The sequence below is a fragment of the Nicotiana tabacum genome, chromosome 21 (genome assembly GCF_000715075.1).
Source record: "Nicotiana tabacum cultivar K326 chromosome 21, ASM71507v2, whole genome shotgun sequence".
Taxonomy (NCBI): Eukaryota; Viridiplantae; Streptophyta; class Magnoliopsida; order Solanales; family Solanaceae; genus Nicotiana; species Nicotiana tabacum.
In genome coordinates, this window is record NC_134100.1 from 79,997,081 (window position 1) to 80,012,419 (window position 15,339).

A 15,339-nucleotide genomic window follows, 5' to 3' on the forward strand; every position below is an offset into this window, starting at 1 on the left:
TCCTCCAGCAGCAAATAACTCAGTAGTAACATTTTTGCCTTTGACTTTAGACAATATTAATAGTTCAATTTTCACCTCATCAATCTCAGCACCTACAATTTATTTTCTTTAAATTATCAGCAGCTGAAGGGCTAGAGCGGCGATTACCTTCATCTCTTAGTTTTACGATCTTGTAAAAATGGAGATTAATGCCTTGTTTTGTTCTAGAGAATAAGAGAATGATATTTTGATTACGAGGAATATGCCAATTTTAAGGGTATTTAATTTATAGGCATATGCATGTGGCAGACTAAGGCCGTTGTTTAGTTGGATTATGATACATAATTCATACTAGTACTAACGGAATTGGAAAAGAATTCATGTTAGTTACATGCATATTAGGAAATATACCAAATTCGACGTTGACAAGGAAAAGGAGAGAGGATCAAATTAGGAACTAGTAAGTTTTTCTCAAGCATGCCAGCCAGTTTTTTTCCTAGTAAGTTCCTTTTTCTTTTCAATTTTATATAATATTTGATTTTTATTATATTGCTGTTGAACTAATAAGGGAATTTCACATTGTGAAGGCTTTTTATGGTACAGTAATTTTGTTCGCTATTTATCGTAATAATATGAGATTTTTTGGGTTTATAGGTGATGTTTGGCCAAAATGCTATATTTTAAGTATATTACTCGCCTTTCGTGTTATTAGTTTAGTAGTTAATTGTGTAATGTTTGACCTAAATTATGTTGTTTTATGTGTAGGAGTATCGGAAGATAAAGACGAGTGAAAGTTGCACAAAAAGAAGACAAACATACGAGAAAAGAGCACAAAAGCACGAAGTACCCAAGCCTAGCTACAGGCCAAGCATAGCCAGCTTGACCGCGCTACAGGCCAGGCGTAACCAACTCTGTAGCTAGGCTGACCGCACTATAAGCCTGGCCTCGTGAGGTCTATAGCTCAGTGATAAAAAGTGCGTGAATTAAAAGCCCCCGACCCGGATTTGGACCTAATGACATTAACCTAGCCTATAAATACTTCCTAAATGTCTAAGAAGAGGTTGGACGTTTTTGAGAAAGGGAGGACATTATTGAAGATACAAAAAGGCTACGAGAATACTTGGAAGCAACAAATCACAAGAGTTTTCTCTTCCGTTCTTCCTTAATCTGTATTTTAATACTTTCAATTATTATCATGATTGTTAGTATGGTTATGTGTAGCTAAACTTTCTCATCTAGAGTTTGATGGAACCTTTTGAAGAATGGTTTTTCTATTACGTTTAATATAATTTTGCTGTTGGATTTTCTCTTCTTGTTCAACTACGTGATTATCTTAGTTGATTGAAGGGCCCTCAATTGACTGTGCCTATTTTGTGTGTATTGCTTGGAAAATGGTACATATTTAGGTAGTTGTTGAACAACATCACTCCTAACTTATGTGAGGAATCAATACGAAGGGTTTAAAGGTGGGATTAGGAATAACAAAATCTTGGTATGATCTTAGTAAGCGGTGAATTAGTGCCAGCTAGGGTAGTTCAGAAGAATATGTCTAGTAAATTGTGGTAGTTGCTAGGAAGAGAATTACGACACCCGAAGTACTCACGATCGGTAGAGAATACTTAGGCAAAATTATAGAAAGCGGGGAGAATTCCAACAATTGGGGAAATCATAATTCTAGGCCTCCTTAATCTTGTCTCTAACCCTTAATGTCTTTGGTTAATAATTCTACTTTAATTAGTTAGAAATAAAATCTCAATCCTTATAACTTCAAAATTTGTTCAAACTTGTCTTCTTAGTGATAGTGAACAGTTATAACTGAACCTTAGTTCTCTGTAGGATTCGACTCCGGACTCTTAGACCGGATTATATTTGCATCGATCACATATCTTTTTTAGGACTAGAGTTGAGCGTGATTAAATTTTGGCGTCGTTGTCGGGGAACTAACGGTGTAGCTGTAAGTGTACTTATTGCTAGGTTTTAAGTTTAAACTTTTATTTTATTTTCGTATTTGATTTTTTCTATTTTAGTATTACTTGTTGATTTGAGAAACATGAAATTTTGGAATTATGAGGGTTTCGATATTGGTAATTCTACTATTGATCTGCTTTGTGCTTATTGTGGAGGAAATCACCTGCGGCAAAATTGTCAAAATATTTTCGAGAGCGAGTTATGTGCACCAACTCAATCTTATGTGTGGAATGTATGTGATATTTGTGGGGGTCAAGATGGTCACTTTTATGGTTGTGCTTTTATTTTTTATCCTCCTCCAACCCCTTATTATGATGGTTCTACTTTTTCTTGTGAAGTTAATAGGAACAAAGAACCAGGGGAAGCTGACTTGAAAGAGATCAAGGATATGTCTAAGTGCCTTGTGGAACAAAATAATAAAAGACAAATGCAGATAGAAAGGCAAGAAGAAACTATTCACAACTTGAAGGCTCAAGTGAGTCAACTGGTTGAAGCTTTTAATGTTTCAACAAGCCAATTGTCACGACCCAAACTAAACCTTGTCGTGATAGTGTCTATCGTGGAACTAGGCAAGCCAACTCATTTTCAAAACAAACCGATATTTTCATTTTAAAGATAATTTTAATATTATTTAACATAAAAACCTTCGTAAAGGAGTCCAAATCAAAATAAAAGTGCTGAAGGAAAAGCCCGACATCGGGATGTCACTAGTCATGAATATCTACTACAATCTGTCTAACAATCTCAAGACTAATTCAGTCTAGAAAATAGCTAAATACAACTAAAGGAAGATAAGAGGGAGAAGAGCAGGGCTACGATCGCCAGGCAGCTACCTTGCTATTCCCTAAAAAATCTGCAATCAGAACAATCAACAACCGCTATCATGTCCAGCTACACCTTGATCTGCACATAAGGTGCAGGGAGTAACGTGAGTACGCCAACTCAGTAAGTAACAACAATAAATAAAGAATGAGCAGTAGTGACGAGCAATAAAGCATATAACGTTCATATCAGAAAATCTCAGTAAAATACCACATGCTTTTAAAATAGGGATTTGAATCAAAACATCTCGTTTAAACCCGGTTCCAATAAAAATCATTTAAAGATAGTTTTTAATAGTTTTTCAAATAGAGAAAAAATGCAAAGGTGAGCAAAAATGAAGAAATCATAAACAGCCCATCGGGCAAACGTCACAATCACTCTTGCCACTCGGGCATACCTCACAATCACTCTTGCCACTCGGGCATACCTCACAATCACTCATGCCTCCAAGTCACTAAGCACTCGGCACTCGGCACTCACACTCAGTAGGTACCTGCGCTCACTGGGGGTATGTACAGACTCTGGAGGGGCTCCTTTAGCCCAAGCACTATCATCTGCACGGACAACTCACGTGCTGCACGGACAACTCACGTGCTATAATAATAAAGTACGCTGCAGGGGGGCAGCCCCGATCCATACTCATCCTCACAATCAGGTCCTCGGCCAATATCAACATGCTGCGGCGTGCAGCCCGATCCCATAAATATCCTCACAAATCAGGCCCTCGGCCTCACTCAGTCATAAACATCTGAAGCCACTCGGGCATTTCAGTAAAAACAGGGCATTTAGCCCAAAACAACATTTATATGCATAAAAATAGAGTCATAAAACTGAGTTATGCAGTAAACAAGTATAACCATGACTGAGTATAGATTTTCAATCGAGAACAATGAGAGGATAGTAAGAAAAGGCCCCTAAGGGTCCAAACAGCACTGGCGCAAGGCCCAAACATGGCATTCAGCCCAATTTACAGAAACTCTTTCTAAAACATATAAATATCATATAGTTTCAACAAAATATGCAACTTTACAGTTGCTACGGGACGGACTAAGTCACAAATCCCCAACGGTGCACGCCCACATGCCCGTCACCTAGCACGTGTGTCACCTCAAAATAGTAGAATGATACAAAATATCCGGGGTTTCATACCCTCAGGACTAGATTTACAATTGTTACTTACCTCGAATCGGTCAAATCTCTACCCCGCAATGCTCTTGCCTCTGGACTTGGCCTCCAAATGCTCCGAATATATTCACAATCAGTACAATACCATCAATACGTGCTAATGGAATGAATTCCACAAGAAAAACTTCAAAATTAGACCAAAACCCGAAATTGGCTCAAACCTGGCCCCCGGGCCCACATCTCGAAATCCGACAAAATTCACAAAACTAGACTCCGATACCGGGTCGGTGTGAGCCGATGTCGAGGTATCAATGTTCAATTACCGAAAAAGTTCTCGATAAAGTCATAGAAGAATGCAACTAGGATAATAAACTCATAGTAATCCCATCGCCTGATGAATTAATTATTACCCACATCGAAGGGTTCTTAAGTATTTACACTTATCCTTTCACGTTGGGACCTTTAGACCCTGTCATCGTTGCCTTTTGTAAGAGGTACGATGTGACCCTCGGCCAAATTCACCCTTCCTTTTGGAGGATAGTGATTCTTCTTCGATTTTTCTCGAGCAAGGTCGAGGGGCGTATCTTCACCCTCGATCATCTTATGCGCCTTTACAGTCCCCGACTTTATCGAGGAGGGTTGATCAAGCTTGCTCGCCGAGCAACCAAAGCGCCATTCTCGAGCATAGACGAGACCCGGGATCGGGGTTCACGAATCTAACCATACCAAATTCATCAAAATCCGACATCGTTTGGTCCTTCAAATCCTTAAATTACTCTCCAAAAATTCCAAGCTCTAATCCCTCATTTTCACTAATTACAATGATTAAACAACGAAAAATCACCATATATACAAGTATTAGAGCTCAAGTAACTTACCTCAATGAAACCCCCTTGATTCCCTCTTCACATCTCTCCCAAAAGCTCCAAAACCGAATAGAAATGGTAAAGAATGCACCAAAATTCGCGAAGTGTGCAATATGTACACTCTGCCAGGCTTCTCGCACCTGCGGCCATTTACTCGCACCCGCGCGACCGCACCTGTGGTCTAAGAAGCCACACCTGCGCAACTCACTTATCCGCCCAGTCTCCGCATCTACGGCAAACTCGTCGCACATGCGTTTGCGCACCTGCGCGTGGCGCGCCGCATCTGCGAAGCCTGTCCAGCATTCCCCTCTCCGCATCTACGGCCCAGGTTTCGCACCTGCGGGCTCACAGATGCGACCTCCAACTCATACCTGCGCAACCTGCCTAGTCCAGCATTGCCCGCACCTGCGAACTCCCCACGCGCACCAGCGGCCTCGCACCTGCGACTTTTTCTTGCGCAGGTGCGAAAATAGCAGTAGCAGCATCTTCAACTACATTTTCCAACTTCGACAAATCCGTTAACCACCCGGAATCACCCCGAGGCCCTCGGGACCTCAACTAAAAAAATACCAACAAGTCATATATCAACATACCAACTTAGTCGAATCTTCGAATCACTCAAAACAACATCAAATCATCAAATTACCCTCGGATTCAAGCCTAAGAACTTCTAAATTTCCAAATTCGGCAGTAGATGCTGAAACCAACCAAACCACGTCCGAATGACCTCAAATTTTGCATACACATCACAAATGACACTACGAAACTACTCCAACTTTCGGAATTCTATTCCGACCCCGATATCAATTTTTTCACTGCCAACCAAAATCGCCAAATTTTTAATTTCGCGAATTCAAGCCTAATTCTACCACGGACCTCCAAATCACATTCCGGGTACACTCCTAAGTTCAAAATCACCTAATGGAGCTACGGAATCATCAGAATTCAAATCCAAGATCTTTACATATAGGTCAACATCCGGTTGACTTTTCCAACTTAAGTTTCTACTTAAGAGACTAAGTGTCTCAATTCACTCTGAAACCACTCCGGTCCCGAACCAACTAACCCGATATAATATAATATAGATGAATAACACAAAAAGAAGTAGAAATAGGGAATACGGGGCTATAACTCTCGAAATAACCGGCCGGGTCATTATACCAATATTATGGATAATAGCCAAAACGAGCGTGATTAGATATAGAAATAGAGGTGCTAATGGAGAGGTAAGAGTAGAACACCAACAACCTATCCAACTAGAATTTGAGTTTGCCGATATTGAAGAAGTCATACTAGACTCAGCCAAGGACATTGATGATACAAATTTAGTCGACTCTAGTGTGATAGGTGTTGAGTATGTCAAAAATTTTGAAGTTCAGGTATTTGAGCGTGTTAGACCTCATTCCAAATGCTTCTCTACCTTGTGTTCGGATGGTGAAAGGAGAATTGATCCTTATGAACATAAGGAAAAGTCAAGGAAAGAGGTAGAATAGCCTTGTATTTTGAAATTTTCAAGGTCGTCTAGGCAAGGTGACCCTACTCGGTTGAGAGCCAAAAAGTGCATGAGAATTTATTTAATTTTTGGCTCGCAAGAATTTGTACCACCCCAAGAGCATAATCATAAACTTGAATCAATATTGAGATTTAATTCATAAGTTCGAGGTGGAGGTAAAAAGTGATTTGCATCGTGCCGCGACGTTAAATCAGGCGCTTGTTGGGAGGCAACCCAACTTTACTGCTTTCTTTTTTTTAAAACTTTTTTATTATTTTTTTTATTGTATTAATTTTGTAGTGTCATTTTTTTTTTATTTTGTAGTAGCATGGAAAGGAAAGCTATTGGAAGGATACAACAGCAAGCCAGATAGTTAGAACTAACTGTGGGGTGCCCGCACAAAAAAAAATGCCCGGGAGAAGTCTGAGTACCCCATGAGCTGCTAGTGCTTCGGCCTTTGGCCTTACAGGGAGTTTCTTTTACCCTCTTATTAGTTATGGTGTGCACTGGGCACAATGCACAATTTTAAGTGTGGGGTGAGGAGATTGTCTGTATGTCTTTCTATGCTATTTTAGTTGTGTTAGTTTAATTAAATAATTTTATTTTTTTAGAAAAATAGAAAAGATTGGACTTTTCCCGACGATAGGTCTATTAGACATTTTCTTGAGGGTTTAAAGTCTAACCAAAAACCCAATTTCTTTTTATAAAAAAAATAAAAAAATCCAAAAATATTTCTTTTATTTTTTTAGGTGGTAATAATTCCCCGTAGTTTTTTTGTGTGCCTCTGTTCTTTTTCATGGGATGCAGTTTGAAGCGGGTCATATTTTTATTTTTATTTTTAGAGTAGATTATGATTTAGGGAATAAAAAGAAGGAAGATGAGATTTCTAGGTGCCTTTTACTTATTTGATAGTAACATATTTAGTCTCTAGCATGTGTATTACCTTCCCTATAGTTTGAAATTGCTTATGATATCTTATTGAGTCAGATAGCATGTCTATTGATGCTTATATCTCATTTTCTTGGCCCGTGTTCACTTGGTGCTTAATGCTTAATATTTCGTGGCTCCGTAAATACTTGTAATTATTTGAGAATCAGAATGGAACTGTCCTTAGTGAATCATGTGTCATGTATGGTGATAAATTGTATAGTCCGTGTCATTGCATTTAGGGTCTAGAACTTTCCCGGCATGTGAGTTGAAGCGAAAATTTAGGTTTTACTTGGCTTGAAAAATGATTTTAGGCTTTCTTTGATCTTTTTGAGCTCAATGCCTACCACAAATAAAATTTATCCCTAGTCAACCCTTTTGAGTCTATAAACTTTTATTTTGCAACCACATTATAAGTCTATACCCCTTTGTTCTTAATTATCATTGTTTTGATCTTGTTACCTCTTAAAGCACTTTATTGTAAAATGAGCACTAAAAGAAGTAAGGAGAAAACTTAGGTGGCTTTTGAGTGGAACCAATGAAAGAAAGAAATGTGCATTTGTATTGTAAGGAATGCACCACTAGCAGGAATGGTAGAGAAAAAAAAGAGAAAAAAGTATTGTTGAAAAGAAAAAAATAATGTAGAAAAAGAAAATAAGAATATCTTGTCCTTGCTAGTGGGTATGAATTAAAGTAGTGCTTAAAGAAAGAGAAATTATTTTTGGGGATGATATTGTTTGTGAAAGTGAAGTTGTGTTGAAGAAAAATGCGCACAAAGTTAATTTTGTGATGTGTTAAATTGCTTAGGAGGGTTAGCCACTATTCCTAAATTTATCCTGGCCGTCCCTTAGCCCACATTACAACCAAGAAAAAGTCCTAATTGATTTTAGATTGAGCAAGCCTACATTAGTAGAAGTTTACATAATGGGCAAGCTTATGGTACTTTGTGCGTGCATGTGACTTCTTTATGAGAGAGATAATTATTTTTTTGATACATATGAGTCCTTAATATATATTTGAGCATTTGATTCGAATGTGTGGATTCAACTTACTCTTTTATTCTTTTTGTGAGGGCACATGATTTCGCAAAGGATAGGTGATATTATTAGATTTCTCTATGATGTTAAGTATTCAAGCCATGAATGCATTATGATATTGAGTCGGTTTGCGGGGCTAGGACTGTTATAAGCATGTTGTCTTGGTATTGAATAAAATTTTGAAATATGGCATAAAGTAAAGGGAAGTATATGTTGAAGGCATATGCTAAAGTTTAATTGTTGCTATCAACCATAGTCATAGCTATGGTGTGCTTCGAATGAGCTAAAAGAAAATAAAGTGCTCAAGGTTAGTGTGAATTGGTGGTTGACTCGAGGAGGAGCAACGTTTAAGTATGGGGTAGTGATGTTTGGACAAAATACTATATTTTTAGTACATTACTCGTCTTTCATGTTGTTAGTTTAGTGGTTAATTGTGCGACGTTTGAGCTAAATTATGTTATTTTATGTGTAGGAGCATCGGAAGATAAAGACGAGTGAAAGTTGCACAAAAAAGAGGACAAAAATACGAGAAAAGAGCACAAAAGCACGAAGTACCCAAGCCTGGCTATAGGCCAAGCATAGCCAGCTCTATAGCCAGCTTGACCGCGCTACAGGCCAGGCGTAGCCAGGCTGACCACACTATAAACCTGGCCTCGTGAGGTCTATAGCTCGATTATAAAAAGTACGCTAATTAAAAGTCTCCGACCCGGATTTAGACTCAATGATTTCAACCCTAGCCTATAAATACTTCCTAAATATGTCTAAGAAGAGGTTGGGCGTTTTTGAGAGAGGGAGGACATTATTGGAGAGGCAATAAGTCTACGAGAACACTTGGAAGCAACAAATCACAAAAGTTTTCTCTTCCGTTCTTCCTTAATCTGTATTTTAATGCTTTCAATTATTATCATGATTGTTAGTATGGTTATGTGTAGCTAGACTTTCTCATCTAGGGTTTGATAAAACCTTTTGAAGGATGATTTTTCTGTTGCGTTTAACATCATTTTGCCGTTGGATTTTCTTTTCTTGTTCAACTACGTGATTATCTTAGTTTATTGAAGGGCCCTTAGTTGACCGTACCTATCTAGTCCTAAAAAGGATAAGCGGTCGATGCAACTACGTGATTATCTTAGTTAATTGAAAGGTCCTCAATTGACTGTGCCAATTTAGTGTGTATTGTTTGGAAAATGGTACATATTTAGGTAGTTGTTGAACAACATCACTCCTAACGTATGTGAGGAATTAATACAGAGGGTTTAAAGGTGGGATTAGGAATAAAGAAACCTTGGTGTGATCTTAGTGAGCTGTGAATTAGTGTCAGCTAGTGTAGTTCGAAAGAATATGTCTAGTAAATTATGGTAGTTGCTCGGAAGAGAATTACGACACTCGAAGTACTCACGATCGGTAGAGAATACTTAGGCGAAATTATAGATAACGTAGCGGGGAGAATTCTGACAATTGAAAAAATCATAACTCTAAGCCTCCTTAATCTTGTCTCTAACCCTTAGTATTTTTGGTTAATAATTCTACTTTAATTAGTTAGAAATAAAATCTCAATCCTTATAACTTCAGAATTTGTTCAAACTTGTCTTCTTAGTGATAGTGAACGGTTGTAATTGAACCTTAGTTCTCTGTGGAATTCGACTTCAGACTCTTAGATCAGATTATATTTGCAGTGACCGCTTATCCTTTTTAGAAATAAAGTTGAGCGTGATCAATAGGCCACGTATCAAACTAAGAAAACCTTAACACCAGTAAACCACTAGTACCTTTCCTTGTGCTTTATGATAAAGATAACTATTACTTCCATCAGTTCAGTGGATTGTAAATCTGAAAACGATAAGTGAATTCTTTTTATTTGTCAAAGCCTTGTATCCTAGAGTTTCTCGATTCTTGGCCCGAAAATAGCAAGTAACTTAGTAGACGTTTGGACATAAAATTATAATTTTTGAAAAAAAAAATAGTATTTAAACTTTTGAAGTTAAGTTGAAAAATAGTTTTTGAAATTTGAAATTATGTTTGGACATGTATTTCACTTCAAAAAATATTGCAGTTTTGTGAGTGGGGAAAAAACTTTTTCTGAAATTATTCATTTTCGAAAAATCTCCAAAACTCACAAAATTTCATGGACAAACACATTTTTGAAAAATATTTCCAAAAAAAATGAAAAAAAAAAAAATCTACGGACAAACAAATCCTTCGCGAATTAATTGAGATGCACGCAACAACAGTTATTGTAGAAAATAAAAAATACAACCAGTACATGTGTTTAGCCTGTAATAAGTCTTCTCTATCCTGCAATAATGATGACTCCAATACTCTTTCAACTGTGGACTCCCATTATTAACTAAAAATCTACTCCTATTGTTATCAAGAAAACTAGTGGAGGAAAATGCAGTTGCTTTCTTCTTAAATCTTGAATTCTTGATAGCATTATAGCCTCAAGCACACCTCGTTTGAATACTTCACCAAACTTCTCCATCAAAAGAATCTGTCTACATATAGTTAGATAAAATGGAGACAGAACCAATATGGCATGAACTGTTAGGAAGCAACAACTGGGAAGGTCTTCTTGAACCATTAAATCTCAATCTACGACAGCTAATTCTCCGCTGCGGCGACTTCTGTCAAGCTACTTATGATGCTTTCAACAATGACCAAAATTCCAAGTATTGTGGCACCAGCCGTTATGGCAAGAAATCATTCTTCCAAAAAGTCATGTTAGAATCTGCTTCCAATTACAAAATCTCCGGCTTCCTCTATGCCACTGCCCGTATTAGCGCCCTTGGAGCCATTTTCCTCCACTCTCTGTCTCGCGAAGCTTGGGACAGAGAATCCAATTGGATTGGTTATATAGCTGTTACAACTGATGAAGTCACCCAAGAACTAGGCCGTAGGGAAATATACGTTGTTTTTCGTGGCACAACAAGGAATTACGAATGGATCAATGTCTTAGGTGCCCGTCCTGAATCTGCTGACTCTTTGCTTCGTCCCAAGTCTCTGCACAAAATTGGAGTAAATGGTGATGATGGAGTAAGTGGTGATAACAGCAAAAGCAGCAATGCTGATGATGAGAACACGCCCAAAGTTGAGGATAGCTGGCTCAAGATTTTCGCTTCCAGTCTCTGCAAACCTTGTGGAGTAAATGGCGATAACAGCAAAAGCAGCAGTGATGATGATGAGAACGAGCCGAAAATAATGGATGGCTGGCTCAAGATTTACGTTTCCAGCAACCCAAATTCGCCCTTCACGAAACTAAGTGCAAGAGAACAGCTGCAGACAAAAATTGAAGAATTAAGGCAGCAGTATAAAGATGAGAATCTTAGCATAACTTTTACAGGACACAGTCTTGGTGCTAGCCTAGCTACTTTAGCAGCATTTGATGTGGTTGAAAATGGGGTTACTGATATTCCAGTATCCGCTATTGTCTTTGGGAGTCCTCAAGTTGGGAACAAGGCTTTTAACGAAAAGATCAAGGAATACTCAAATTTGAAAATCTTACATGTTAAGAACAAGATTGATCTCATTCCTCTTTATCCAAGTGCTCTGTTGGGGTATGCGAATACAGGTACAGAACTAGTGATCGATAGCAGAAAATCTCCAAGCTTAAAGGACTCGAGAGATACGGGTGACTGGCACAACTTGCAGGGTATGTTACATGTTGTGGCTGGTTGGAATGGGGAAGATAAAGAGTTTGAACTACAGGTGAAGAGGAGTGTAGCATTGGTGAATAAGTCATCTTCTTTCTTGAAAGATGAGTACTTGATTCCAGGGTCATGGTGGGTTGAGAAGAACAGGAGTATGGTTCTTGATGAAAATGGGGAGTGGATTATGGCACCACCTTCAGATGAGGATCTTCCAGTCCCTGAGTATTGACTTGTTTTCAGAATTTTCGGAAATGAGTAGTTTGTTCAGTTTGCAATTTTCTACTTGATATTGTTAATCTTGCTTTGGACTTGTAAATGCGAATGCGTCCAATGTCTAACTTGCAAACGATGTGTATATTATCACCGACGTTCTATTGTACTAATGTCAGGTGAGGTCAGGGAGGATCCATTACTTCGGCACCTGGTTCATACGAATCCATTATTTTTGACATAAATTACAGATTTTTATGTGAAAACTCCAGAAAATCTCGCCAAAAATTAGATTTGAACTCATAATTTAAAAAGTACAACGAGTTCAGTACGAAGAAAGTAGAAGATCGAACCCAGCAAATTAAGATCCTGGATCTGTCTATAGGTGCTGCACTCAACTTAACTTCTGCAATTCTAAGAACTTAACCAAAAAAAAAAAAAGGAAAACTATATAATATAGCCACCCCAAAAATAATAGTCGGCAAAATGTATATTTTTTTGTATATTAATGCATAGTGTACATATTTTATACATATTTTTTATATATCTGGCTAGCAGATGTAATTATTTTTGGTCGACCGCCCAAATGTGTAACTTGCCCTAAAAAAATTACCTAAAGGATCATGGCCCATGCCAATTAATCCTCTCTGGTAGACTTGTACATGGGAACAAGAAACAAGACTAAAGATAAAAAAGGGCTTTTCAATTGCTCTTCAGTTATTTCCTTTAAAATAAATAAAATACTTGAGGATGAGTTACCAAAAAGAATGATTCTACAACTATAAAACCTTCATGGCCTCCTTCCCCTGTTCTTACTATCTTTTGTAGCAAGAAAAGAATATCTGCAAAACATTACTGAGACAATCCATATTATTTTCTGTTTATATCTTCTCCAAATTCTTCTCATATTAATTCGAGCTTATTGTAAAAGATGTACTAACTTAATCATAGTTTAGCATATGTAACTAGAGTTAGTTGTTAGTTAGTTGGGTTAGAGTTAGTCAGTTAGAAGAGTATAAAAGACATACAACACTCATTTGTATCAGTGGAGTTTCATAATGAAAAGCTTATGCAAATCTCCATTTCTCTCTTCCTTCTAATACAATCTCTTCTCTCTTTGCATATTTGTTCACTGCATTTGACATGGTATCAGAGCAATTCTCTGTGCAATTCTAGGGATTTTCTTGTGCAATTCAAAGGGAAATCGAGAGAGTTTGCACAAATTTGTTCTGATAATCGGCAATTTTTTGATATTCTAGAACCCTAATTTCGGAATTTTTCGCAGGAATTGAACTGAAATTACACAGATCCTGTTCATTTTACATCTAATTATTCATTTAACATGACGATTCTGGAGAATTCGAGCAGTATTAGTAGTGGCACCTCTAGTGGCGGAGCTGGCGGTACGGTGGTTCTCGACCACAGTCATCCGTTGTATTTGCACCCTTCCGATGGGCATGGTTCGATGAATGTGGGACTGCTACTAACAGGAATGGAGAACTACACACTGTGGTGTAGGGCGATGAAGATTGCACTGTTAGGGAAAAACAAATTGTGCCTTGTCAATGGTACAACAAGTAAGAGTGATTTTGGTGCAGATTTGGCTAAGCAATGGGATCGCTACAATGCGATAGTCACCTCCTAGCTAATAAGCAGTGTCAGTAAGGACTTAGTAACCGGAGTCCTCTTCTCGTCTAATGCACAGGATGTCTGGTCAGAGCTTAGAGAACGTTTTGACAAGGTGGATACCTCACGACTGTATTACTTGCATAAGGAGATATTCACATTAACTCAAGGTATCTCCTCAGTCTCTGTTTACTTTACCAAACTCAAGAATTTATGGGCAGAGTATGACTCTATACTGCCACCTAGCCTGTAAAAGATTATGTAGAACAAATTGAATTTCAGCGATTGTTGTAATTTTTAATGGGATTAAACGATACATTTGAGCAAGCTAGGGGACAAATATTGATGATGCCAAATGTGCCCAGTATTAACCAAGCGTACCCTAGCAGAAATAGATATGAGAGAAGCAGTAAATAGGGGAGCTGGGAACAACATAGATCCCACAACAATGTTCATCGCTCAATCTAGTCAAAAATCAAAAAGGAATTATAATTTACAATGTGACTACTGTCATCTGAAGGGACACACCAAAGATCAATGTTACAAATTGATGAAGTATGATTTTTGCAACAAGCCGGGGCATGTAAGAGAAGCTTGTTACAAGATTGTGGGATATCCCTCTGATTTTAAAGGGAAACGTAGAGCTAATGTAGTACAAATGAAAGGAGGGGGACCACACTTTCCTCAGCATGATGCATCTGGTATGACCTGTGCACATGGGAGTACTTGGCAGGGGAACAGTTCAGGCATCTCCTCTCCAATGTTTACTCAAGAACAATATACATAACTTCTACATTTGCTGCAGAAAAATAGTTTTAGTGACACCAATGTCAGTGCAAACATGGCAAGTAACTATGAAGCTTGTGCAAACATGGCAGGTAATTATACTTGCAATGACACAAAGAGTTCTAAGTGAATTGTAGACACTGGTGCTACTAATCATATGACTGGAGATAAGGCTTTATTGAATAATAATATGTCAACAGATAATGTAGGGCAAGTTCAATTACTAACTGGGGATTCTACAACAGTCACTCATGTGGACAACCATCAACTCACAGGAGGTGATGTGCTTAAGAATGTTCTGTGTGTTCCTGCATTCAGATTTAATCTCTTGTCAATTTCAAAATTGACAAAAGAGATGAATTGTAGTGCAATATTCTTTCCAACATTTTTTATGTTTCAGGATCTCTTATCTGGGAAGGTGAAGGAGATTGGTAGAGAGCTAGATGGGCTATACCATTTACATTCCATGTCATAGAATAAGAGACAGGGGATTCCACAATCTTTTGCAGTCTCAACAAGGAATAACAGAGGAGAATCTGCAGCATTATGGCATAAGAGAATGGGACATGTTCCTGTAGCAGTGCTGAAGAAAATAACAAGTCTTAGAAATACCATTAGTTCTCACATAGACTTGCCACATAAGTGTGTAATCTGCCCTCTTGCTAGGCAAACAAGACTTCCCTTTCCTAGTAGTTCTACTGGATGTCTAGAAAGCTTTGATTTGATTCATATGGATGTGTGGGGTCCTTATAGGACAACTACTGTGAATGGCATGAGGTTCTTTCTTACACTAGTTGATGATTGTACTAAATGGACTTGGATATTGTTAATGAAGTTCAAATCTAATGTTCCTGTAC

At 38.0% G+C, this 15,339-nt stretch overlaps 1 protein-coding gene and 1 long non-coding RNA gene across 2 annotated transcripts; both read left to right on the forward strand.

Moving 5' to 3' along the window:
* The first annotated feature begins 10,608 nt into the window (after nucleotides 1–10,608).
* On the forward strand, nucleotides 10,609–12,240 carry LOC107816203 (phospholipase A1-IIdelta-like). The gene has a single exon (XM_016641894.2). The coding sequence runs from the start codon at nucleotides 10,728–10,730 to the stop codon at nucleotides 12,087–12,089; it is 1,362 nt and encodes a 453-aa protein (XP_016497380.2). The 5' UTR covers nucleotides 10,609–10,727; the 3' UTR covers nucleotides 12,090–12,240.
* A 2,030-nt stretch (nucleotides 12,241–14,270) lies between these two features.
* On the forward strand, nucleotides 14,271–15,049 carry LOC142175418 (uncharacterized). The gene is made up of 3 exons (XR_012704446.1): nucleotides 14,271–14,574; nucleotides 14,683–14,760; nucleotides 14,883–15,049. It is a non-coding gene; the product is annotated as an uncharacterized LOC142175418 (long non-coding RNA).
* Nucleotides 15,050–15,339: the final 290 nt, after the last annotated feature.

Excerpts from the sequence above, each read along its gene's own strand:
- LOC107816203 (XM_016641894.2), top strand. The coding sequence starts at position 10,728 with ATGGAGACAGAACCAATATGGCATGAACTGTTAGGAAGCAACAACTGG.